The sequence below is a fragment of the Desarmillaria tabescens genome (assembly GCF_030435595.1).
Source record: "Desarmillaria tabescens strain CCBAS 213 chromosome Unknown EV420scaffold_60, whole genome shotgun sequence".
Lineage (NCBI taxonomy): Eukaryota > Fungi > Basidiomycota > Agaricomycetes > Agaricales > Physalacriaceae > Desarmillaria > Desarmillaria tabescens.
The window spans coordinates 191223-212680 of NW_026848359.1; the positions used below are offsets into that span (position 1 = coordinate 191223).

Below are 21458 nucleotides of genomic sequence, written 5' to 3' on the forward strand. Positions count from 1 at the left end.
CATCCTTGCGCTGCTCGAAATACATAGTGAAAGTCAGACACCTCTAAATTCATTCCCGCCTCGAAGCATGACCAGAATGTTGTATCAACTTAAGTGACGACTGATGCATAATTACTTTGCAGGATTCAGCAGACCCACCACAAACGTCGTAAATTTGAGATATTGCCTACAAAGTAATACCAAATGGCTCGAAGTCAAGTCTCAAAAAAAGGCCCAGCTCCAAACTTGTTTCCTTTCGTTGAACGTTGAACGTTTATATGTAAACTATAGTAACTAAGAAAAAAAGAGACTATATATAATATATAAATATGTGTATCGTAGTAGTTCGTAAGTAGAGTTTATATATATGCATCTGAGTTGAACGCTTCTTTTGGTTTGCTAAAACAGTGTGCGCCCAAAGGACCTGACCATGCTCCCCTCAGAACCCTTTCCTTTACCACATGCCTCCTTCCCAATAACGTGCTGATGCCCCTGAAATAGAGAGCTGGTTGACAACTCTGGAATAGTATAGAGTAGCCTCTTCGTGAATTTGAAAACAGTGAGATGCGGTACTTTCGACGAGAGGAAACGAGCGCGTGGACGAGGCTGAGGCTGGCGCGGTGGTAATTTCAATGGAGGTTGGGAAGTGAGACGACAGAGGTCAGAGGAGATGGAAAACGAGGATGTGAGCATGCCTATTCCCGCCGACTCCAAGGATGTTGGTGATGATGATGGCTGTGGTGATGGCTGTGATGACGATGGTGGTGGCGAAGCAGCGCATAGGGAACTCGATGGAGGATGCCCGAGACCTAGACCAGCTGGGTGTTTATGAGTGCGTCGTTTTGGCTTGGATGTGGGGGAAGAAATTTGCTGAAGGATGGGAGAAGTGGGAGACATGTCCAGCATAGCGTCGTCCTCGCCCCAGCCAGGGAAAGTGCCTGAATGACTGTGGCAGATACGGATTCCATTTCTCGTAGGTGGGGCGCCAAGGCCCAGTCCGCTGTACCGCTTGTAAATGACGCCAGAAGCTACAGATGTTGTTAAATGCTAGGGAATTTAGAAAATATATATACGTACCACTAATGGAAAGGGTGGGCTCTTCTCCAAGTCTCGTAGGGAAAACGCCGACGTCTAAGACACCGCGGCATTTCGAAGCAGTCGTAGCCACTATAAGTTCATCGGTTAGACGATAAAATTTCTAATTGAGAATTCATGCCTTCATCAACAAAGGCTGCTTTGGAACTCGAACAGTCCAAACCAATATCTTGGTACGGCACTGGAAACGCATAAGTCTACAAGTGGGGGCCGAGAATACGAAACAACATACCTGTTTCGGCGGCACAAATACGACACGTGGAAGCAGTAGAATATGAGGGGGAAGTGGAAGTGGGAGAAGACGGATTAAGACAAAATTTGGCTCTGGACCGTGACGTGGGTGGGAAAGCGATTCGTGTCTCCTCTTGAGAAGAAAAGTTGAAGGGAATTAAAATACCAAGGCCAACAGTTGCCTTGGGTGCAAAGAGCAACTAAAAATGGTGTGAATTAGGACATTGTATGAAAAGGCGAAAGGCGACTGACCCCTAAAGTCGTCCCTGCCGAAGAAACCGCACGATGGCAAGCAGACATGGTGACAGAAAAGAAGTAGAAGATGGTGAGTGTGGAGATATATGCAGATGTATGGAGTAGAATAAAGAAAAGGACTACGAGCCGGTCGTAGGTGGTGGTAAGAAGGCAAGAAGTGGAATGGCAATTACAGAAGCGCGTGTCTTGGTCAGCACTTCAACCACGTGACCGTGTTGAGGTTAGGGTTTCCAGAATCCAGATTTCTCAGCAAGGCCGTCACTCAGCTCTGCGCTCAACTAAGCTGCCTGTAGAAATGGTCGAATGATCTTTCTGCTGGCTTCTTCTGCATATCATCTGACTGCATGGCGACATCAAGAGTAAGGAATTCGAATGTTTTACCCGTTGGGAAATTTTATTTGGTGGTGGCCACTGGCATCGGCTGGTATTGTGAGTTACTCTGAAAACTCGCGCTCAGCATAACGTGTAACCCTTTGACAGTACTCTACAGTGGCTGCGTTGTTGTTTTCTTACGTCTTTATAACGAATCTCCCGAATTTCCCCCATGAACGAAAGTCGGCCTCGCAAGCTTCTCTTTCCTAGTATCGGACCGTTTTTCAAGTCATCTGCGCTCGATGCATTTCTCATGACCGAGTAACCAAGTAAAAACAAGCAGATGACTCTGCATGGCCTCTTCTTTCGTGAAAATGGTTATATACAGCTGGACATCCTTATGGCCATTACAGGAGTTCGATTCTCTTGCCCCTTCCCCCCCAAGATGCTCATTGAAGTACTGTTACTCCCGTTCGTCTTCCTCAGTAGGTGGAGCGGAATTTCTGTAGCGCTCGCAACGTCGGCCACAAGAACAAGCTCTTCGGGAATATCAAGCGTTACCAGTACACTGGGTCCTACAAGTATCCCACCTGCCACCGCCAACTTTCCTCCAATCGGATCGATTCCTCGCGATTACACGCCGGAAGGACTGGAAAAACTATGGGATATTGTCTGTATTCTTGCTGATCGTCCTAAAATGTGGCCTTCTTAACTTATCACTGATCTGCAGATCGGACCTGTCGAGCCACCTCCATTCACCACTACCCGCATTCCCGGCGCAGCAGTCACCCTACCGCCCTCTCCCCCGCCTTTGTATCCGACTTTCTATACCCCTTTGCCAAAGGACGTCCTACCAGGCTTGAAATTCCCCAAAGGCTTCATATTCGGAGTCGACACGGCTGCGTACCAAGTCGAGGGCGCTACGAAGAATGAGGGCAAGGGTCCGACTATGTGGGACTGGGCTTCCAGGCAGCCAAACGGTGTATCCGACAATACAACTGGTAAGTATGCATTACCACTACAATGTCGATCATGCGACTGAGTTTATTGTAGGTGACGTTGTCGATCTTCAATACTTCCTGTACAAAGAAGATGTTCAACGCTCCGCTGCCCTCGGTGTCACTGCGCATTCTTTCTCGTATGTATTGGAATCCAGGTGACGCGACTTCTCTGAACAATGTCTCGTAGTATCTCGTGGGCAAGGATCTACCCATTTGGTGCTGCTGATTCTCCTATTAATACCGCGGGAATTGATCATTATTCCGATGGTATGACTTCGTGCTAGTATCATAAGAGATATTGACCGCTGTGACTACAGTCATTGATTACCACTGGGCTCATGGCGTGGAGCCTGTTGTAACATTGTGTAAGCCTTTCTCTGTTGCATTCAATGCTCCACGTTTACCGCCAGAGAAATAGTCCATTGGGATACACCTCTTGCCCTTCAGGCTTACTATGGAGCTTTCACATCTCCAGATTTAGTCGACGACTTTGTAAAGTAAGTGCTAGAAGGATTCGACAGTTTGTGTACTTACGCCACTTTCAGCTACGCCAAGACCGTGTTCAAGGCGTACAACGGCCGTGTTAAAACTTGGTGGGTGACAGTGGTTTCTTAGCGCCACAATAGGCTCAGCTGCTTCAGGTATACTTTTAACTGAGCCGCGTGTTTATTGTGGCCAAGTCGCATCCTATCCTTTCAGTGAATATTCTATTTATCAGACACCTTCCGCAAGCTTACCATTAAGAATAGATGCCACACTCGCCCCCGGTGTAAACTCGTCTACCGCCCCTTATCGATGCACATGCAATCTATGTACGTCCTGCTTGCATTCCTTTTCACCCCCGACCTTGACCATTTTATAGTAAAGGCCCATGCAGGAGCCGTCAAGGGTTTGTTTGCGCATCATGATAAGGACCTCCTGCTAACGAACTTCGTTTCCAGCATTCCGAGAAATGAATACATCGGGAGAGATCGCCTTTAAAAACGACGATTACGTGTAACTATGCCCCTTCTTTCTGCCAGCACCCACTGAACATTCCCAGAGGCACGCCTTGGAGAAGCAACTCTACTGAGGACGCACTTGCTGTCGAACGCCATGCAGCATTCCAAATAGGCATCTTCTCAAACCCCGTATATAAGACAGGCGATTGGCCTGACATTGTCAAAGACACCCTTCCCTCCGAGTATCTCCCGCGTTTCACTGACCAGGAAAAGAAGGACATCCTCGGCTCCGCGGATTTCTTCGCCATCGATTCCTACCGCTCGCAATGGGTAAGGGCCCCGGAAGAAGGAATCGACGCATGCGTGGCGAATACTTCCCACCCATTGTGGCCCGTCTGTAACGAACCTGTACTGTTCGACTCGGATTACGGCTGGGCTATAGGTCCTGCCGCTGACCCATTGGCTACCTGGCTTCAAGCAACACCAGTGGCCGTTCGCACTTTGCTAAAGGGTCTCCACTCGCGATGGCCAAGTAATAAGTTGGTGAGTGTGAGGACTTCATATATATTGGCAATCTCTGACTGCTAGTACACAGTATGTTTCTGAATTCGGCTTCGCGGAGCCTTACGAAAACGAGAAAACGGACCTGTCGCAAATAAAGGAGGACGTTGATCGAACGAGTAAGCCTATAGTCTCATTTTGGGGTATCCGAAGATTCATCAGTGTTTCCAGACTACTTCCTTACGTATCTCGGTGAGATGTTGCTATCCATACACGAAGATGGGGTTCCGATACAGGGCGCTTTCGCTTGGGGTTAGTTTCAATAAAACAAGACATAACATATCGTTGCTAACTCATTGCAGCAATGCTCGACAATGCGGAATGGTCAAGTGGAACGTCCGTCAGGTGCGTACTCTTTATTCAGGGTTCAGATATTTTCTTGTCTTAGCATGAGTGCAGGTTCGGTATTCAACACGTCAACTACACAACACTAGAACGGACGTACAAGCGTTCGGCGCTTTCCTTAGGTCAGTTGTGCGGTGCTTTGCGACGAGGCTCGAGACCTTACAAGTAAAAATAGCGGAATTCTTTACGTCGCACCTTCAGGATTGAGCTCCGTGTCAATCTTGGTTTCCGTCGAATGCGAATTCAAGAACGATGAATACCTTCTCCAACAGCTGCAAAATACAGACTAGTCACCAATAAAGCCTCCCAGAAAGACAATTTAGGCAGATCTTAAATGTATACTCTTTCCGGAGATTTTTCATCGTCTTCTCCTTCGTATCGACAATTACAGTGGGGTTCTACTCCTCATCCATTTTGATCTACTGCAGCCCTATAAGTATGTATGTGAATGTTGACTTTGTATCGAGTTTCATGGGAGAGAGCAATTTTCAAGTTCGCATTCAGGATTGGTTCGTTATCGTCGCGGCCCGGTGTTGCCGGTCTCCTTTGCGCGAATTTTTGGCATGTTTCAACGGTTGCTTCCGTTTTTTGCGTTTTCAAAATGATATAGATTGCACTCACACTTATTGCTGATATGCTAACTCTACAGACATTATGCGGTGTTTGTCCTGGTAGCACCGTCGACTAGTGGCAGCGTCGCGGACATGACGGCCGGTAAATCTGAGGCTGGTTCGCTTAATACCAGCACGGATTTAGGTTATGTAAATTTGACGGTCCATTAATTAACTTCTTCAGTAAGTGGCTAGCCAGGCCTTTGTTGTGATCAGGTGCCATCTTAGTAACAAGCACCAATAGGCGCCCATCGATGCCTCAAGGTCTTCCTTCTCCCATACCTTTCCAACATGTCCAACCGACGGAGCAGACAAATCTGCAGATTCTTCAACACTCCTGGTGGATGCCGTCATCAGAACTGCAAGTTTCTCCACGAAAGAACAGGAAGTCCAACACCTTCGTCGCCGTCAACCGCGCCACATTCTCCCAGACCATCAGGCAATTCTGGCAGAATGACAGCTGGCCGAGGGAACTGCGAGTTCTTCTGGACTTCGGGAGAATGTCGACGAGGATTTAATTGTACATTCCGCCATGTTCGCCAGCCGCAGACTCAGAATGCTGCGGGGGTGCCTGTAGAGACAACGTCTCTAGAAACCGACATCCTCGACTTCCTGACGACCGAAGGACTTGCTGGCATTAACAACATTTCCTTGGACAAGTTGCATACGTTGAGCCCGACGGAGGCGCATAACATGCTCAGGGCATTCAATAGCCCGACATTCCAGTTCACAACCCCTGATCAAGTCATTAAGTTCGTCCAGATTCTAGCTAGCGTTGATCGCAGAAATCCGCAATGGGTACTTTCTTTGCATTAAGCCAGCTCTTCTTCTAATCATATGATCTCTAGGATACCGTTCGGGCCCAGTCATTTCTTGAAATGATAGTCGATTTGAAGGTAATGTTTTTGTAACTCTCTAAATAATCGTGTTCTTATCAAGCTAACTAGCACCATGTCCTCGCTCGCATCCGCGAGGTCTTGCAATACTCCCCTATCGCTTGCCGTGCTGGTACAGGTTTCACGGTTCTTTCGTTTCAAATCGGATACTTCCCGCTTCTTCAGGTAACTAATATCTCTCCGTCTTTTACTACATCTCTCATCAGAACTCCAGTTCTTTGGCTCAGACCTTATCCTCAAAACCAATCTCCACCATAATATCCAGTATGCCGTCTCAAATATATGTCCGCTCTCTGTCAAACTGACGTCCTTTAGCGCCTTGTACAGTGCCTTGGATAGTGGACTCGATCATATGTTCGATGTCGTTTCCTCATGCATGGAGCAAATGATCCAGAATCGATCTTGGAAGGATCCTACACCAGCCCTCCCTGCCATGCGGCAAAGCAGCCTTTCGGGAGTGGTTGTTTTCGGCACGATCACTACCCTGCTTACTCAGTAAGAGCTTCTGTCTATTTTCAGTCGCTATGGTGCTAACGCTTCTCAGATATTTTCAGCGTTTCAAACATGCCATTAATAATCATCCAGATATCGTCGTATTCGTTGGCAACCTTGTTCGATGGTACGATGAATGGGCGAGACTGATTGCAACGTCGAGCTTTGAGGATTCCATTGACCCAACCGTTCAGCGGTTGACCTTGGAACAAATCAAAGAGTCTATCAATAGACTTGACGCAATAGTAAGCCGAGAGCATGCGAATGCGGAGAGAAGACGAAGACCAGCGCAGCCGCAAGGCCTGAGAGAAGAGCATAGATCTGAAGCATTACAGGCTCAACTTATTCAGACTTATGACGGTCCCGGTGATCTTCGTCTTCTTGGTCCCCGCCATAGCAATGATCACCGTGACATAGCCGACATACATATCATCCCTACCCATGACGAGATGATCTCTGCGAGTCTTCCATACATTCCCGTTAACCGTCCGGATGCTCCACATCATTTGGCTCCAAATTCAATGGAGCGACATCTTGACATTCAGTTCGTCTCTTGCGTGAAGAACTCGTGTAAGTCGTCCTATAGTGTTCTCGCGATGTTTACTGAGATATGTGTATGCCAGTGCCCCCATTCGCGCGTCTATATCTACTCTTCAGCTTGACTTCGATGCCATGCAAGCACCAGCTCCAAGACGTGAGGCGCAGCCAATCCAATTGGAAAAGTTAATCAAGGCAAGGGGAGGCGTGTATCGAACCTCTGGATATAACTCGACTATGTTCCATATCTATACAAATGTCGAATACTCTCCTCTTCAAGCAGAGCGACGTGGTTTCACGGTCGGTCTTGTTATCGATGCACCTCCCTCGGACCGTGCTCGACACTCTGATCCCAAAGTCAGAAAAGAGTTCTGGGAGCGTGCTGGTTCACGACGTCTCAGGGCCGGCAGCCTCATCGTTTTAGTCATCGCACATTCGGGTCGTCTAAAGATCTATGTTGGCAGTGTGTCTTCATCGACAGATGACATCATCGAGTCGTCGAAGGTCCACGAGAGCCGCATTGAAGTTCGCGTCAAATTTTTTGATCCCGACGTAGAACTTGGCGCCCTTCGACAGGAAAAGATCACTATTGATCAGCATCGATTCGCGTTCTTGGTGGACAACAACATTATGTTCGAATCTATCAGGCCATTTTTGGAGAAATTGCGTTCTGTTGAACCTACTTCCATTCCATTTTCCAATTATATCTGTGGGGGAACTCTGAGAGGAGTCATGGTTGCACCTCCGAAGTACAGCCGACAGCCGACTTTCCGATATAACCTGGAATGTCTATCGAAAGATAGGGTCAGGGAGTATGTCCATCCATTGAACGCAGCCGACCCTTTATCAATCCGGAGAGCCCGACTACAGCTGAAGTCGTCAAGCATTTTAGATCCCAGTCAATGTGACGCTGTGGTCGACGCTTTGACACAGGAAGTTGCTCTAATTCAAGGGTATGTTCTTGCTATCATCTACGAGTTGAATGATGCAAACAAGTTCCTTGGGTTCTAGACCTCCAGGTACCGGAAAGGTGTGTATTATTGAACCATCAATGTGATGTGCGTTCTAAGAGCAGGCATAGAGTTTTACCGGCAAAGAGTTGCTTCGGGTCTTATTCGCCAGCAAGGTCAAACCTATTGTGATGATCGCTTTCACAAATCATGCACTGGATCACATGCTGCTATCTCTCTTGGACGCAAAAATCACGACGAATCTTGTTAGGTTGGGATCCCGGTCCTCGGACGAACGTATCAATGGATATACCTTAGACAAGTTAGAGAGGATGAAGGATGGAGCGTCTTCACCCCTGGATCAGATTGTGCGCAAGGAGTGGTTTGCCATGGACCGACTAGAAGACGAGATGAGAACAATCCTACGGCATATCCAAACACCTTCGCACACCTGGGAGACAGTAGCCAACTATCTGCAAGAGGCGTTCCCTGATCATCTTTTCTCATTCATGGACCCTCCTTTCTGGATTGATCAGCTAGCAGAAGATCTTCGTCAGGATATCGAAGCAGAAGGGGAATGGAAAACCGTGAACACGAAGAAGAAAAGGCGCGATGTCGATATCCCGAATACCATATATTCCTTTTGGAAAACTGGGCAGGATATCTCGTTCCTACAGCCCCCACAGCCTCCGCTGACTACCGCACGGTCATCTAAAGGAAAGAAGGGGAAGCAGCAGCAGAGGCAGGCGCAGGAACTTATTCTTGCAGCGGAGCTCCAGCAGGAATATTTGACACGCATGAACAACCTCTTCGTGCCGTTGGGATATCCAGAGGGTATGGTTCCGCCTATTCCAATGACTTCCAGACCAATCGACGAGCTTCTGATCACCGATACTATCTGGAGCATGTCTGTCGAAGAGCGACATGCACTGTCCGCATTCTGGGAGGCCGAAATGAGGACCTTTGCGTATAACGAGCACAGACAGGATTACGAAGAACGGCGGGAAGAGTATGAAGCCGCTTGTAAGCGGTTCAACGATGCCAAGGACGAGGTTGGTAGTGACTCATGAGCATGTTGCAGTCATTCAGCTCATAAAAATCACAGAGTCGACGGCAATTGCTATCTCGGATTGATCTGATTGGGTGCACCACTAATGGCGCTGCCAAACTTACCTCACTGTTGACGGTAAGTACTTACAAATTACCCTCCCATCCTTGCATTTTTCTAGTATTCATATGGAATTTCAGACCATTGCGCCCAAGGTTTTGATAGTGGAAGAGGCAGGACAAGTCCTAGAGGCCCATATCTTATCTTCTCTTGTGCCATCTGGTGAGTGAACGATGGGATCTGCTCTTGCCGAGTCAAGCATTAATTGTTCGCCAGTGCAACATCTTATTTGTATAGGTGATCCACAGCAACTTCGTCCTACCTTGGCAAATTTCTGTCAGTTGAATGGGCAGCGTCTGATTTTTAACTTCACTGAGCCGTTTTCTTAGCTCTCTCTATGGATAGTGCAAGAGGAAACGAATTGTACAAATTTGACCGTTCTTTGATGGAACGACTGGCGGATGGTGGGTTCCCAATGTCCCAGATCAACGTTCAGCGGAGAATGCGTCCAAGCATTTCTCATAACATTCGGTTTGTTACATCAGCTACCAGTTTGGAAATCAGTAATTTATGTCTCCATCAGAACAATTTTGTATCCTAACTTGGAGGATCACGACCTCGTCAAGAAGTACCCTCCCATTCAAGGGATGGAACGCGACCTCTTCTTCTTTACCCACTCGAACCGGGAGAAAGCTGCAGATGAAGGCTCGGCATCTAAAGTCAATATGTTCGAAGTGAGTTGACTTCGCCTTTTAGAAAGAAAAGGGAGCTTACACTGAGAATAGGTTAAAATGATTGTTGATCTCGTTGTGTACTTTTTGAAGCAGGAGGCTTATAGTTCCCCTGGAGATATTGCTGTCCTTTGCGCGTATTTGGGCCAGTTACGAGAGCTGAGATCTGCCCTAGCATCCCTCAAAGTTGCTGTTTCCGTTGATGAACGCGATCAAGATCAGCTAGCCAGAGAGGGAATGGACGATGAAGCATATATAGAACAAGTTACCGTGTCCAAGCATGTACGACTTCCTTTGCCTTCTTTGTTATATGGGTGATGACACTTTCTAGGTTCGTCTAGGCACTGTTGACATTTTCCAGGGCGAGGAAGCAAAAATCGTTATTGTTTCTCTTGTCAGAAACTCTGGATCTTTCGATAGCGATGAGTCAATTGGCTTCCTGAAGGTAATTTGGACGCTTCTCGTGATTCCCGTATTCAGTTTATTCATGTGGCGAATACTTTTAGTCTGCCAATCGAATTAATGTGGCACTATCGCGTGCTCAGCATGGACTGTATGTCTTAGGAAACGCCTCCAACCTTCGTCAGAATCCGACCTGGAAGACCATCATAGACGAGATGGAGCAGCGGGACCAGATCGGGTTCGGGTTTCCAGTAATATGCCCTCGCCACCCAGAACAGAGAAATACAATCACGGCACCAGGCCAACTCAGTGTCGTTGCACCAGAAGGCGAGCAGCTACAGACCAACGACTATGACCGTCAGAATTAACCAATACTACCTGTAGGTGGCTGCTGCTTGCCTTGCGATTATCGTATGGACTGCGGCCACAATTGCCCTTCGATGGTATTTTCGATTACCTATTCTATGTGCCGTGGATACTCAAGGTTTCTCATTTTATTAGTGCCATCTCGATCTCGATAAACATCGCAGCATGCGGTGCGATATGCCATGTCTCCGAGCCCCATGCCCGCGTATGCATCCATGCGATAAGAGATGCTCGGACAAATGCGGCCCTTGTGAATTTCCCCTTTACAACATCGCCCTTCCCTGTGGTCATGTAGCATCAATCCTATGGTACGAGGAACTACCCTCACATTGGAACTTGACTCACTTATGGTCTTCTTCTCTACTAGTCATCAAGCGGAAAATCTAGCTTCAGTTTTCTGTCACGAAAAGGTCTCAAAACGGTTGTCGCTTTGTGGACATGATGCAATAATGCGCTGCTCTGACGATCCTCAGAAGCACAAATGCATTAAAGCTTGCGGAGGAACTATGCCGTGCTGCGAAAAGACGTGCAAGTCGTTTTGTGGGGACTGCACAGGACTTAATTTGCCAGGAGCTCTGGGAACCCATCGCCCCCTGAAAATCGAACGCACCTTGCACAAATCGCATCAATGCGAGCGACTCTTATTCTGTCAACACAAATGCGGTCTCGACTGTTCGAAAGACCACGAATGTAATACGTCGTGTAAGCAGCAGTGCCGCCAACGTTGTTCCCATCACAGGTGTCCAAAATCTTGTGCCCAAGACTGTGCGCCCTGTGCCGAACCATGCGACTGGAACTGCCCTCATCTGTCTTGTCCAGTGTTATGCGGATCGGCAAGTCATATTATATTTATTTCCTCTTCGTAGTTGCTGATTTTGTCATAGATATGTGCACGTCTACCATGCGATGAACCATGCCGTAGCATTCTTCAATGCGGCCATATCTGCCCTTCAGGTAACGGATACTTCTGTCGGAAACTGCTACCTAAGCTGAGAACGGCTCTACCACAGTATGCGGCGAACCCTGCTCTCAACAGAAGTGCATCGAATGTCTCTTAGACGACGACAAGATGGACATCGTAGATTTTATCATGCAACGAAGGCTTACCGACATCTCTATCGGGTCGGACGATATCAGCGACAGGATCATCACTCTGGATTGTGGGCATATTTTCACAGTGGAGACGTTAGACGGTCATTGTCAAATGACTGACTATTACGAGATCAACGTAATGGGGTCCTACACGGGAATGAAAGCACCTCCTACCGAATTTCAACGACCACCAAGCTGTCCAACTTGTCGGGCCCCCATTACAGCTCGGCGCTATGGAAGGGTCCTCAAGCGAGCGAATCTCGATATCTTGGAACAGAATGTGGCCAGTATGATGTCCCAACGTCTGGCTGAGATTGTTCCATCTATTGAGACCCTCAGCAACGGTCTAGAAGAACTAGCAGCCCAGGCTAAAAAACTTGAAGCCGCGCCGAATTTTAAATGTCACCCTGCTGATAAGTTTGAGCGCCTAGTCGAAGAGAGGAAAGGTTTCATGACGAGGAAAGCAGACGATGTGTTGGACCATCGTATGCTCACTCGCCATGGTTTGTCGGAGTCCGAGGCCAGATCATGGATGGGTATTGTTGGGGATCTTCACAGAGTTTACAAAATGGTAGCTGATGTTACAAAGACGCGATCCGCCCACGTCCGTGCCTACGAGTCAGCTCTTTCTACCCTTTATCGCTTGGAACTTGCAAATCTTGCTGCCGGACCCACCATCGGATATCCGGGTCCCTCCTGAACACATTGCAATGAGCAATGTTGACCGGAAGATTGGACAACCTCCTCACAAGGCTGATCGTCGCTATCATCTCGAAGCATTCATATTATCCATCGAGTTGAGGCTCATGTTGGGAAGTGTTGCTCGTTCTCGGTTTGAGGCACTTCCAATGACATCCAACGAACCTGCAGCTCTCCATCATCGTAAAGTCTGGTACTCGTTCACGTTGTTCATCTATCAGTCATGCATTGCCGACTGTCAAAAGGCTATTACCATCGCTCACGCAACTTCTTCATCACGTTTGGCCGCTCGTTCTGCCAGCTTGATGCTCTGTTCAGAGTTTGAACAGTTCCGTTTTTCGATGTTGGAGAAACGCAGGGACGTGTTCAAGGAAGGTGTATTGGCGGAAGTTCGGGATGGCTTGGTAGCGGAGATCCAGGCTGACAAGAAGAAGTTGAAGAGCCGTTTGAGAGAGCTTGAACTATCATACATCGCAAGCCGTCCGTCGAGTGATCTCTCCCAGATCAGTGAAGACCGTCGGTGGTTCAACGGGAATTGTGGGGCCAAAATCGAGCGCTGCTTCACAGAATATGAGAAATTGGAAGATCATCTCTTAAAGAACACTGTCTATCAACCGATGTCCCTTCAGGAGAAACAAGACATTGTAAAAGCATTTGGATTTCAGCCTCAAGGTCATTTTTACAACTGTGTAAATGGCCACACATTCGTTATCACAGAGGTATGAGTATTGTCTAATTGGATGCCTGACCAGTTGGAACATCTTTTTCAGTGCGGCGGAGCAATGCAGGCTAGTCAATGGTCAGTTTTCCAATTGGAACAATCATTGTTTTGCTAACATTAAGTACTGTTTTAGTCCCGAGTGTGGAGCACGGATAGGCGGAGGAAACCACATGCTTGACCCCTCCAATACTCGCGCTCGAGAATACGAGAACATCGTAATGTAGCAAGACGGAGCAGCAAGCCATTAACATAGGCAGCGGGTTCTTATTGAAGAAGATGGAAATAGGTAAAGATCATGATGATAATCACCGTATGTAGCAGAAGCATCGAGTTTCAAACAATTTATGATAGCAGAGACTAACTGTTTTAATCGACCCTCTATACGTGAATATCGGGCCTTCCATGATCGAAGTATGCTTGCCTTGCAAGCCATTAAATCCCGCATCCTCGTAGGAAAAGTTTGAGCCCACCGGCACACGAGATATACTGGTGCCTCGGCCATCTTGTTGAGACTTTTCCGCAACCTTTACAAACAAATTTATACCTGTCTGCTGCGAGGAGTTGCTCGGCCGCTGAGTAAATGTTACTGTGTGGTGTTCCGTTTCGACTTGACATATCCCAGTCTAGCGCTCGGGCTTGGGTTTGGCGCGGACTCGTCATCTGTGGATCCCCAGGGGGAGGAAACAAAGTCCTTCAAGTTTCAACAATGCTGAATGACTGCGTTTGCCGATAGACGCCAAGATACATAGTTTCCGACCGCTCTCCAGCACCTTATACGCGCTCATGCTAACACAGTCAACGAACTGCTTCATGGCCTCGTGATCTGAAATGGACCATCTTGTAACTGCTGTGTGGCAGGCATACTGAAGGTCGACGTTGGAAACCATGCCGATAAATTGGGGTACGTGAATGTCTGCGAGAATGGTCTTTAAATAAAACCAAACGTAGTGCAGACCATAGACCCACCACTGCAGAGACTATTCCAGTGAATGTTTGGCGAAAAACTTGTGGGAGATGAATTCTGTAATGCTATTTCTTCCCTGGAATGGGGTGTCGACAAACAGTCTTCGGGGATCCCTGTAGCAGAACCAACTTGAAGCCGGAACCCAAGCGTACTTATTTGCAAGAAGTCTCGGAATTCGAAGTGAAATAGTAATGGGATTATTTAAGAGGACGTATCTCTGGGCATAGAGCATCTGCTGGGGAAGATAGAGAGGAAAACTGATGCTGTCAGACATAATCCTCACCTATGTCCAATTGACCATGAACCATTCCATACCTTATCGTCCCCATACTCTGCCAGTCTGTCTTTCATTCACAGATATTATCTTCATGCTTGATTTTGGAGCAAGAATAGGTATGGGTCATGCGATGACTAGAATTAGAATTTTCCTGCAGGCGGAGATGTGTTCCCATCAGCCGCCTAGATGTCAGCCTGAGAAGGTTTATCTACCCTTGGGTGTGAGCAAAATACGTATGCAAACAAGAGGTAAAGCAGTTACCGATACCTCCGTGAAAAGTAACTTCTAACCCAGTTAAATTACGCATGATTTGAGAAATAAGAAGGGATTCCAGTCCTGTAGTCAGTGAGTGGCTACTGTGAATAGTAGGATAGGCCGTTTAGATTGGGTGCAATAGTTCCTACAGGGTGGTTCTTGTTCGGGTGACGAGGCAAATACAACTTTTTAGAGACAGAACAACTGAAAATAACTAAGTAGGGCCGACAAGCGGCAAGGCCCGCTACTATGTGCCACATGGGCCAGACCAACGGAAAGGGCCGCGGTTCATTTGAAGGTCAATAATTCAAGACAGTAGTATCTGGTATTTTGTAGTACAATGGTATATACAATTGTCATAACAATTTTCACGGCTAGCAGAGCGAGGGTTGCCAAGTGCCTTCTGTATCACACTGCACACCGTAAGCAGAATGTATGTGGTAAAGTGACAGGGCCTTACACAGGTGCGAAGAACATATTCATGTTAGGATCGAAGTATACCTTGTAATTGCGCTAGCCTATGTCTACCGTCATTGATAACATTAGAGCTAGAGGAGCTGTTAGCATAATCCAAGAAAGATAAACAAAGGTACTGCACCAATATAGTGATGGTGAAGAAGACTTAATTAAGTCTGCTGAGTCCCTGTAAGAGAACCGGAGACCCGGTACGATGTGCTCGGTCGATTACTTACTCGTTGGACGAGAACAATATATGGAAAAAGAACAGGCCCTCTGCAGACCGTACAAGGCACAAAAGTAAGCGGATGGATTGAAGGCAATATAAAGGTCGTTAGAGCAAGCACGATCAGGACAACGTACCCGAATATTGCACACACGGCGGTTCCTGAATGGACACAGAACTGTAAAAAGGTATGTTAGCCATCAGGACATCAATTCCAGGTATCAAGTCGCAGTGAGGGAGGCTCGGCTCGAAATATACGTACAGCCAGAGGGATAACAGGAAACCAGGAGAGGACAGATGCGGGGATCTTCAAGCAATGCGTGATCAATACAAGTGAGAGCCAGCCTTCTGTAGACGAACAGAGATTCGCACGATGGAAGAGAGATATGCAATGTAGAATAGAAGACAGTTAGCGCCGAGCAGCAAGAAGGCAAGGTGAAGGTCGTTAGAGTGAACATGAACAGGATAACGTACTCGATACTTGCGTTCTGCGCACACTGGTAGATCCTGAAAGGTCAGAGAACTGTGACGTGCATTCACCATAGTATATCGGTTTCACTACCAGATCCACTACCAGGGTAGGTCGCGAGGGTGGCTTGTGACCTGATAATATGTGTGTGCTTAGTGCGAGACAGACAAAGTATATAAATCTTAATAAATGCCTATGAATTGGATGATAAACGCAATCTGCATAGAAGAAAGAATGTACTCACATATACACTATATAAAGGAAACTCTCAGTCCTCTTTTAATAGAGATTCCCAGCGGGGGTTGCGGGAAGATAAATCATTCTTCAAGGGATCGGAGCAGTGTAGCGTTAGCCTGGCAATTGTTGTGCATTCGAGAGCACGACGACGGGATTTCAGCATATGGCGTATGTATGCGATATCCGCCTCTTTCTGTGGATCCCACCACACCAACGGTAAACCTTCGGAGGAATCGCTATCTCAAAGGGTAAGACCTGTGACAGTGAGAAGCTCAAAAATACAGTCGAACTGTTTAATGTTTGCATCGCATGTGACATCTAAACAGCACAGGCCATTCAGGGGAAGCCAACTGTGTCTGACTGAGCAACGCCATGTCCTTAACACTCTTCTTCATATCCGACGGTGGCACCAAAATAAGAATAGATTCCAGGGACACGTTGAACAATTCGCAATTCGCGACTAATATACGAAAGTGCTTTATCTACGGACATATACATCAGCAAATGCGCGTGCAGAGAGATGGCTACAAGTATCTTAAAAGTAATCATGCATAACGCGCCTCCAACTGACCTCTCTGCTTCGGTACCATGGCAATGACACGTCTACTCAAAAGTTCTGATGTGTATCGGATCAAGATCATATTGTGAGGCGACAACATTGAATGCATGTACGTGTCCGCTCAGGACAACGTAAGACGACGTAACGGGTCAGAAATTACCGAACGCTATAATATACGGATCAACAGAAGTTCGTGGTACAACAAAGATGAATAACACCTTCGGACGGAATATATTCGAAGTCGTCCTGGTCGTCCATATGTCTGGACTGCTGACTATGAGCAAATCATTAGAAATTCCGTCTGTTCGTCACTATCGCGCGTCTTCCAGCATCGACAGTCCCAATCTTCTATGAACAGCATACCGACAGGTGACTAGAAGTGTAACCACCACTTGAGCTTCTCCATAGGTTTTGGATGGTTCTCGTTATAATCACCAAAACCAGACAGTTTGTTGTACCATTCCCCAGAACGAGCGATGGCAACGAAGGTGAAGGTAACGATGTTTGATCTACCACCGGGTCGTATTGACCGCCTGCAAAGGAAATGCACTCCATCAACTCGTCACCACACAAGTTTGCCCTTTAGACCAGAACACCCGAGATACAATCTGTCCTGCATCACATTATGACGACGAGACACCAATCCGAAAGCATCTACCATGACTATCAAAGTAAGGGAGGGACGTCCGCAGACTTGATCGAATTGAAGGTAGGCGGATATTAAACAGGAGATCCATTCTCATAATACGCAACTCGATAAGACACTAAGGACAGGAATCATGTAAGCAAGATTGATTAACCTTCGACAAATAGCAAACCCACCTAATTATGACCGCTATGTGAAAAGTAAAACTCCGCGAGGAAGTCCAGACAGCCAACGAGTACTTCTGAGATAAGGCTATCGACCCATGACAAACAGTGACCCAGAAACAGATGCTCCGAAATCATGTTCTTATACCATCCAACACCCTCCTCACCCGAATACTCAATGCGATGAGCTCGAGCTACGGCCTTCAAACGGGTGAGGTACAGCCGCTTGAATTCGGCATTCACGACGCGCAGCAGATACGATCGTCGACATCATATGGCATATACCGTACACATTCAAGTCGGTTCACGGCCCCTGAACACGCTGCCCTGTGCTTATTCCAGTGTGCACCAGCAACGAAAAACGGAGCAAAGCTGTCCAGACACTGCATATCAGAATTCCCAGTGATGTCGGACGACATAACACAGCAACAACACAGGCAACGAAGAAGGCATGGGGATATTTCGACAAACCTGCACGACGTCCAAGCAATAAGACCCCCCCCCCCCCCCCCCCCCCCTGCAAAAAGACCTGCCAGCAGATGTTCGATAATGCGAGCACGACGATACGAATCTTGGCAGGTTGTACCGACCACTAGCATGCTCGAATAGATTGGCAACAACGAAATCATCAGAAGCGGATGGAATGAACAATGTAGATGACGGCTGACACTATCTCGCATGTCTAACAATTGATGCAACTGTGTCCAAGGTTGAGGCGCGTCTTAAAGGATATAAGTATCACTATGGCATAAAACTTCCTGCGTGGACTCACATTGATGTTCACATGCATGTCCAGCAAACGACTGGAACCAATCAAAACCCAGGACGACGTCGGTAGACAGATCTCCATTCACCTCCAGTTCCAGCTGACAAGAATGGATGAATAATCCTGTATTAATGCACAACTCAGCTACTCTCCCACTGAGAACGTGTACGACAGTAGAATGGCGAGAGTTTGGCCGCTGCAGAGTGATGGAATAGCTATATCGCTCATCCCCCATAATGCACGACAACGTCGTTTGCCAAGATAATAAATCTGCGGCCGCAAGCCATTGATCATCCCATGCCACATTTCAGTTAGGGGCACACCAGTTGGCTGACAGAATGCAGCGCAGTGCCAAACGGAAGCACAATAGGGAATTACCTATAACCCACTACCAAGGTAGCGGGAAGAAATGCCCTCTCATTTACAATAGACATTACCAGGATTTGAGCCTAGACTGCAAACGACGTTTCCCCTGCGCGTAGGGTATCGTTAATAAGTCTCGGAGTCACATTAACGGTTAGTTAATAAGTCGGCAGGCGGAGGGCATGTTACTAACTTGGGTAATAACAAAATGTTAATAACACGTTAGATTGTATATAACAACCACGTTAAATTTAATTCTAATGTTAAATGGTGTTAAATGGTGTTAAATACTGCCTTGCATTCCTACCAAGCCCAATCCACGTCCTCCAGATCATCCATGTCACTCAAGGATGATACAGGAACTTTGTCTAAAGAGGACACCTCTACAACGGGTTCGGAGCTGACAAGGTCCAAAAGGGATGGTGATGCAAGGTCAATATCAGGATCTATCTTGAATTCCTTCTCACGCGGTGCCTCAACCGTTGTATTTCCGGAAACTGCGTCGTCGTCGTCATCGCTGTCGTCGTCTGTTTCTGATTCTGCATCACTTTCTTCTGAAGTACCGCTTTTCTTGGTATTAGACTGGATCTTCTCCAATACATCCTTCTGGATCTCGCGAAATTTGACTGCTGGGCGCCGACCCGGTTTCTTGTCAGGCTTCTGCAGTGCCAATAATCAATAATACATCAAATAGAAGATGGAAGTGGATTTACCATGTGGATACCGTACCACTGTCCCACCTGAATCATATCAACAACTGTTGATACCTTCTGGTTACCACGAAGAGGAGAGTTGAACCATGTAATCATCGAATTTGTCCGTTCAGCGCCGTTTCTTTGTGGCATCTTCAAGGGAAGATTTTTGAACAGCTGCCGAAGCTTTTCAAGAATGGTGTCCATCTCCTGGTAGTCAGGCATGTCAATAGTGCGGAGCCTATTGCAGGTACGAGAATCGCGGAGAGTTGAAGTTGAGTCGCGTAAGGTCACAGCTGTGACAGTACTAGCCACTGCTTGCCTTGCCGACACTTCGGCAAGCGATTTGAACTTTTTAACACTGTCTTAGTATTTAACTAGGGGTTTTGAGGCCCCCTTTCTAACGTGTGTTATTAACAATATTTAACATGGAACATTAACCGATGTTAGGAACAGGTCACTTATTAACGAAACCCTACCAGTGCGCCATACCACCATGAAGTTTCAAGCTGAAACTGGGTGTCCAGGACAATACGCTTCGACTTGGAGGTTGTTATTTAATCGCTAAACAAATGTATAAGTGCAAAAATACATACATACTCCAAACTTGCCTCCGAAAACGTCATCGATTGACTGTATCCGGATTCCGCGTTCTGGAGCTTCTTGACAGTGACTACCACCAACGACGACTACTACCTATGGGCAGCTTTCTATGGTTCGTCGCTGGCGCAGCTGCAGCCGCCATCTACTACAGTGGTCGTATACAGGCAGGGTACTAGGCCGCCAACCCAAATGGATACTACGAACGAGGGTGGACGCATCAGAGCGCACCTCTCGATCCCGAAAGGGTGCCGGAGGGCAATAAGAGGGAACGACGGTATGCGTATGGAGCTGGGGTGTGGCTGGAGGGTCAGCGCTTCAGCAACGGTTCGGATTGTCGCTACCCCAACAGCCTTGAGAGAGAATGGAAGCTCCGGCACCACCAGCACCCCCACCTCAGCAGGAGGAACAAGCCTCGCTTGAACATGCCAGAGAGCTCAGTAAGCAAGCAGACGAGGTTGTACGTTTCCTACTTTTTGACGTATCGTAGTGCTGAATCTCTGTCCTCCTAGATGTCTGACTTGTCTGAAGCTACACTCGATTCTCTCATGGCGACTATCGTTGCGGTCAAGAACGTGCGTTGATATTTCCATTCTTCGAAACCTGGCTCTGGACTGATGTGCTCCTAGAAACTCGTAGAGCGTCGTGCGCAGCGGGAACAGGAGGAGAAGCGGGCGTCAGAAGCGAACGAGTTTCGCCCTCGCTACGTCTGAGTTTCATCGTTGGCAACGGGAGTGGATGGCACGGGCTGGGCTCTGACTAGTGACTTGTGGTACGAGTCATCTCTGTTCCGTTTCGTTCTTAGTTCTGATTCTCGATCTTCGCCACTAGCATGCATCCTCGATGCCCTTTGCGCCTGTGTCTCTCGAAAGCGGGTGCACAAGTCATTGAGTGCGTTCGGGATAGCGGTTCATGTGTGTCTTGTTCATAAGATTGCGGCATCGCTAGATTGACGTGGGAGTCAATACGGGGTTTTTTTGGTGAGTGTAATCTCAAATTTTATTCTGCCTTTTTTTTTCTAACAGCATAGCGGGCTGCTAGGCGGCTCGGTATGGACCTACTGAGACACAAGCTACCTCGAAGACGCAATGATAGAACCCGAAAATGCTTTGCGCATTGGTGTCACTGCCATCCCTGCACTACGCTTCAAGTCCTAATTTCCAACTCGTATCCTCTATTCACAGTGAAAACACACGCTGCGGTCGTGAAAGTTTTTTTATCCATCCTTCTCATCATACCAAGTTTTTAAGGTCCATTGCAGCATTTCGAGAGATGGGCATATCCAAGAAAATTACTCTCAAAAACGGTGATTATACGTGAGTATACTCTGTTCCGTCCGTTCAATCAACAGGTGTTTAGAGTGCATTTATGTAGAGGGACTGTGGCGAAATAATTCCACTGAAGATGCGACGCTTGCTGTCGAACGTCACATAACGTTTCAGATAGGCGTCTTTTCCGA

At 47.3% G+C, this 21458-nt stretch overlaps 7 protein-coding genes across 7 annotated transcripts; 5 read left to right on the plus strand and 2 right to left on the minus strand.

Moving 5' to 3' along the window:
- Positions 1-55: 55 nt before the first annotated feature.
- Positions 56-1707, minus strand: EV420DRAFT_1067320 (uncharacterized protein). The gene is made up of 5 exons (XM_060465617.1): positions 1558-1707; positions 1307-1505; positions 1196-1255; positions 1057-1146; positions 56-1007 (listed from the first exon to the last, which is right to left on the minus strand). Exons 1-5 carry the CDS (start codon positions 1603-1605, stop codon positions 379-381), a joined length of 1026 nt encoding a protein of 341 aa, XP_060324620.1. The 5' UTR covers positions 1606-1707; the 3' UTR covers positions 56-378.
- A 610-nt stretch (positions 1708-2317) lies between these two features.
- Positions 2318-4889, plus strand: EV420DRAFT_1278074 (glycoside hydrolase superfamily; the record flags this gene model as incomplete). Its single annotated transcript, XM_060468063.1, has 16 exons — positions 2318-2542; positions 2603-2873; positions 2926-3010; positions 3061-3140; positions 3191-3238; positions 3292-3370; positions 3419-3479; positions 3532-3571; positions 3623-3685; positions 3736-3762; positions 3815-3869; positions 3916-4357; positions 4410-4494; positions 4547-4627; positions 4678-4715; positions 4770-4889. The coding sequence occupies 16 exons, from the start codon at positions 2318-2320 to the stop codon at positions 4887-4889; spliced, it is 1800 nt and encodes a 599-aa protein (XP_060324621.1).
- A 1125-nt stretch (positions 4890-6014) lies between these two features.
- EV420DRAFT_1577071 (uncharacterized protein) lies at positions 6015-6491 on the plus strand. Its single transcript, XM_060474522.1, has 3 exons — positions 6015-6129; positions 6180-6227; positions 6279-6491. Exons 1-3 carry the CDS (start codon positions 6025-6027, stop codon positions 6483-6485), a joined length of 360 nt encoding a protein of 119 aa, XP_060324622.1. The 5' UTR covers positions 6015-6024; the 3' UTR covers positions 6486-6491.
- A 696-nt stretch (positions 6492-7187) lies between these two features.
- Positions 7188-12901, plus strand: EV420DRAFT_1067387 (uncharacterized protein). Its single transcript, XM_060465618.1, has 17 exons — positions 7188-7289; positions 7343-8209; positions 8268-8286; positions 8338-9258; positions 9312-9392; positions 9455-9536; positions 9591-9650; positions 9704-9845; positions 9898-10048; positions 10100-10327; positions 10377-10490; positions 10552-10774; positions 10832-10890; positions 10949-11121; positions 11181-11646; positions 11698-11767; positions 11824-12901. The coding sequence occupies exons 2-17, from the start codon at positions 7392-7394 to the stop codon at positions 12603-12605; spliced, it is 4389 nt and encodes a 1462-aa protein (XP_060324623.1). The 5' UTR covers positions 7188-7289; positions 7343-7391; the 3' UTR covers positions 12606-12901.
- EV420DRAFT_1577089 (uncharacterized protein) lies at positions 12840-13403 on the plus strand. Its single transcript, XM_060474523.1, has one exon. It carries the CDS (start codon positions 12910-12912, stop codon positions 13327-13329), a length of 420 nt encoding a protein of 139 aa, XP_060324624.1. The 5' UTR covers positions 12840-12909; the 3' UTR covers positions 13330-13403.
- Positions 13404-18919: 5516 nt separating this feature from the next.
- On the minus strand, positions 18920-19677 carry EV420DRAFT_1577094 (uncharacterized protein). Its single transcript, XM_060474524.1, has 2 exons — positions 19421-19677; positions 18920-19367 (listed from the first exon to the last, which is right to left on the minus strand). The coding sequence occupies exons 1-2, from the start codon at positions 19622-19624 to the stop codon at positions 19011-19013; spliced, it is 561 nt and encodes a 186-aa protein (XP_060324625.1). The 5' UTR covers positions 19625-19677; the 3' UTR covers positions 18920-19010.
- A 410-nt stretch (positions 19678-20087) lies between these two features.
- Positions 20088-20712, plus strand: EV420DRAFT_1577096 (uncharacterized protein; the record flags this gene model as incomplete). Its single annotated transcript, XM_060474525.1, has 5 exons — positions 20088-20158; positions 20210-20308; positions 20359-20459; positions 20512-20574; positions 20629-20712. The coding sequence occupies exons 1-5, from the start codon at positions 20098-20100 to the stop codon at positions 20710-20712; spliced, it is 408 nt and encodes a 135-aa protein (XP_060324626.1). The 5' UTR covers positions 20088-20097.
- Between the last annotated feature and the right edge of the window lie 746 nt (positions 20713-21458).

Bases quoted from the DNA above. Each gene is read 5' to 3' on its own strand.
- EV420DRAFT_1577089 (XM_060474523.1), top strand. From the start codon at position 12,910: ATGCTCTGTTCAGAGTTTGAACAGTTCCGTTTTTCGATGTTGGAGAAA.
- EV420DRAFT_1577094 (XM_060474524.1), bottom strand. From the start codon at position 19,624: ATGCCTGACTACCAGGAGATGGACACCATTCTTGAAAAGCTTCGGCAG. The intron at 19,368-19,420 runs GTAAATCCACTT...TTGGCACTGCAG, and splicing joins AGTGGTACGGTATCCACATG to AAGCCTGACAAGAAACCGGG.
- EV420DRAFT_1067320 (XM_060465617.1), bottom strand. From the start codon at position 1,605: ATGTCTGCTTGCCATCGTGCGGTTTCTTCGGCAGGGACGACTTTAGGG. The intron at 1,147-1,195 runs GCATGAATTCTC...ATGAACTTATAG, and splicing joins AGCAGCCTTTGTTGATGAAG to TGGCTACGACTGCTTCGAAA. The intron at 1,008-1,056 runs GTACGTATATAT...CAACATCTGTAG, and splicing joins GCCCACCCTTTCCATTAGTG to CTTCTGGCGTCATTTACAAG.
- EV420DRAFT_1067387 (XM_060465618.1), top strand. From the start codon at position 7,392: ATGCAAGCACCAGCTCCAAGACGTGAGGCGCAGCCAATCCAATTGGAA. The intron at 9,259-9,311 runs GTTGGTAGTGAC...TAAAAATCACAG, and splicing joins TCAACGATGCCAAGGACGAG to AGTCGACGGCAATTGCTATC. The intron at 11,768-11,823 runs GTAACGGATACT...GCTCTACCACAG, and splicing joins CGGCCATATCTGCCCTTCAG to TATGCGGCGAACCCTGCTCT.
- EV420DRAFT_1577071 (XM_060474522.1), top strand. From the start codon at position 6,025: ATGCTCAGGGCATTCAATAGCCCGACATTCCAGTTCACAACCCCTGAT. The intron at 6,130-6,179 runs GTACTTTCTTTG...TATGATCTCTAG, and splicing joins ATCGCAGAAATCCGCAATGG to GATACCGTTCGGGCCCAGTC. The intron at 6,228-6,278 runs GTAATGTTTTTG...CAAGCTAACTAG, and splicing joins AAATGATAGTCGATTTGAAG to CACCATGTCCTCGCTCGCAT.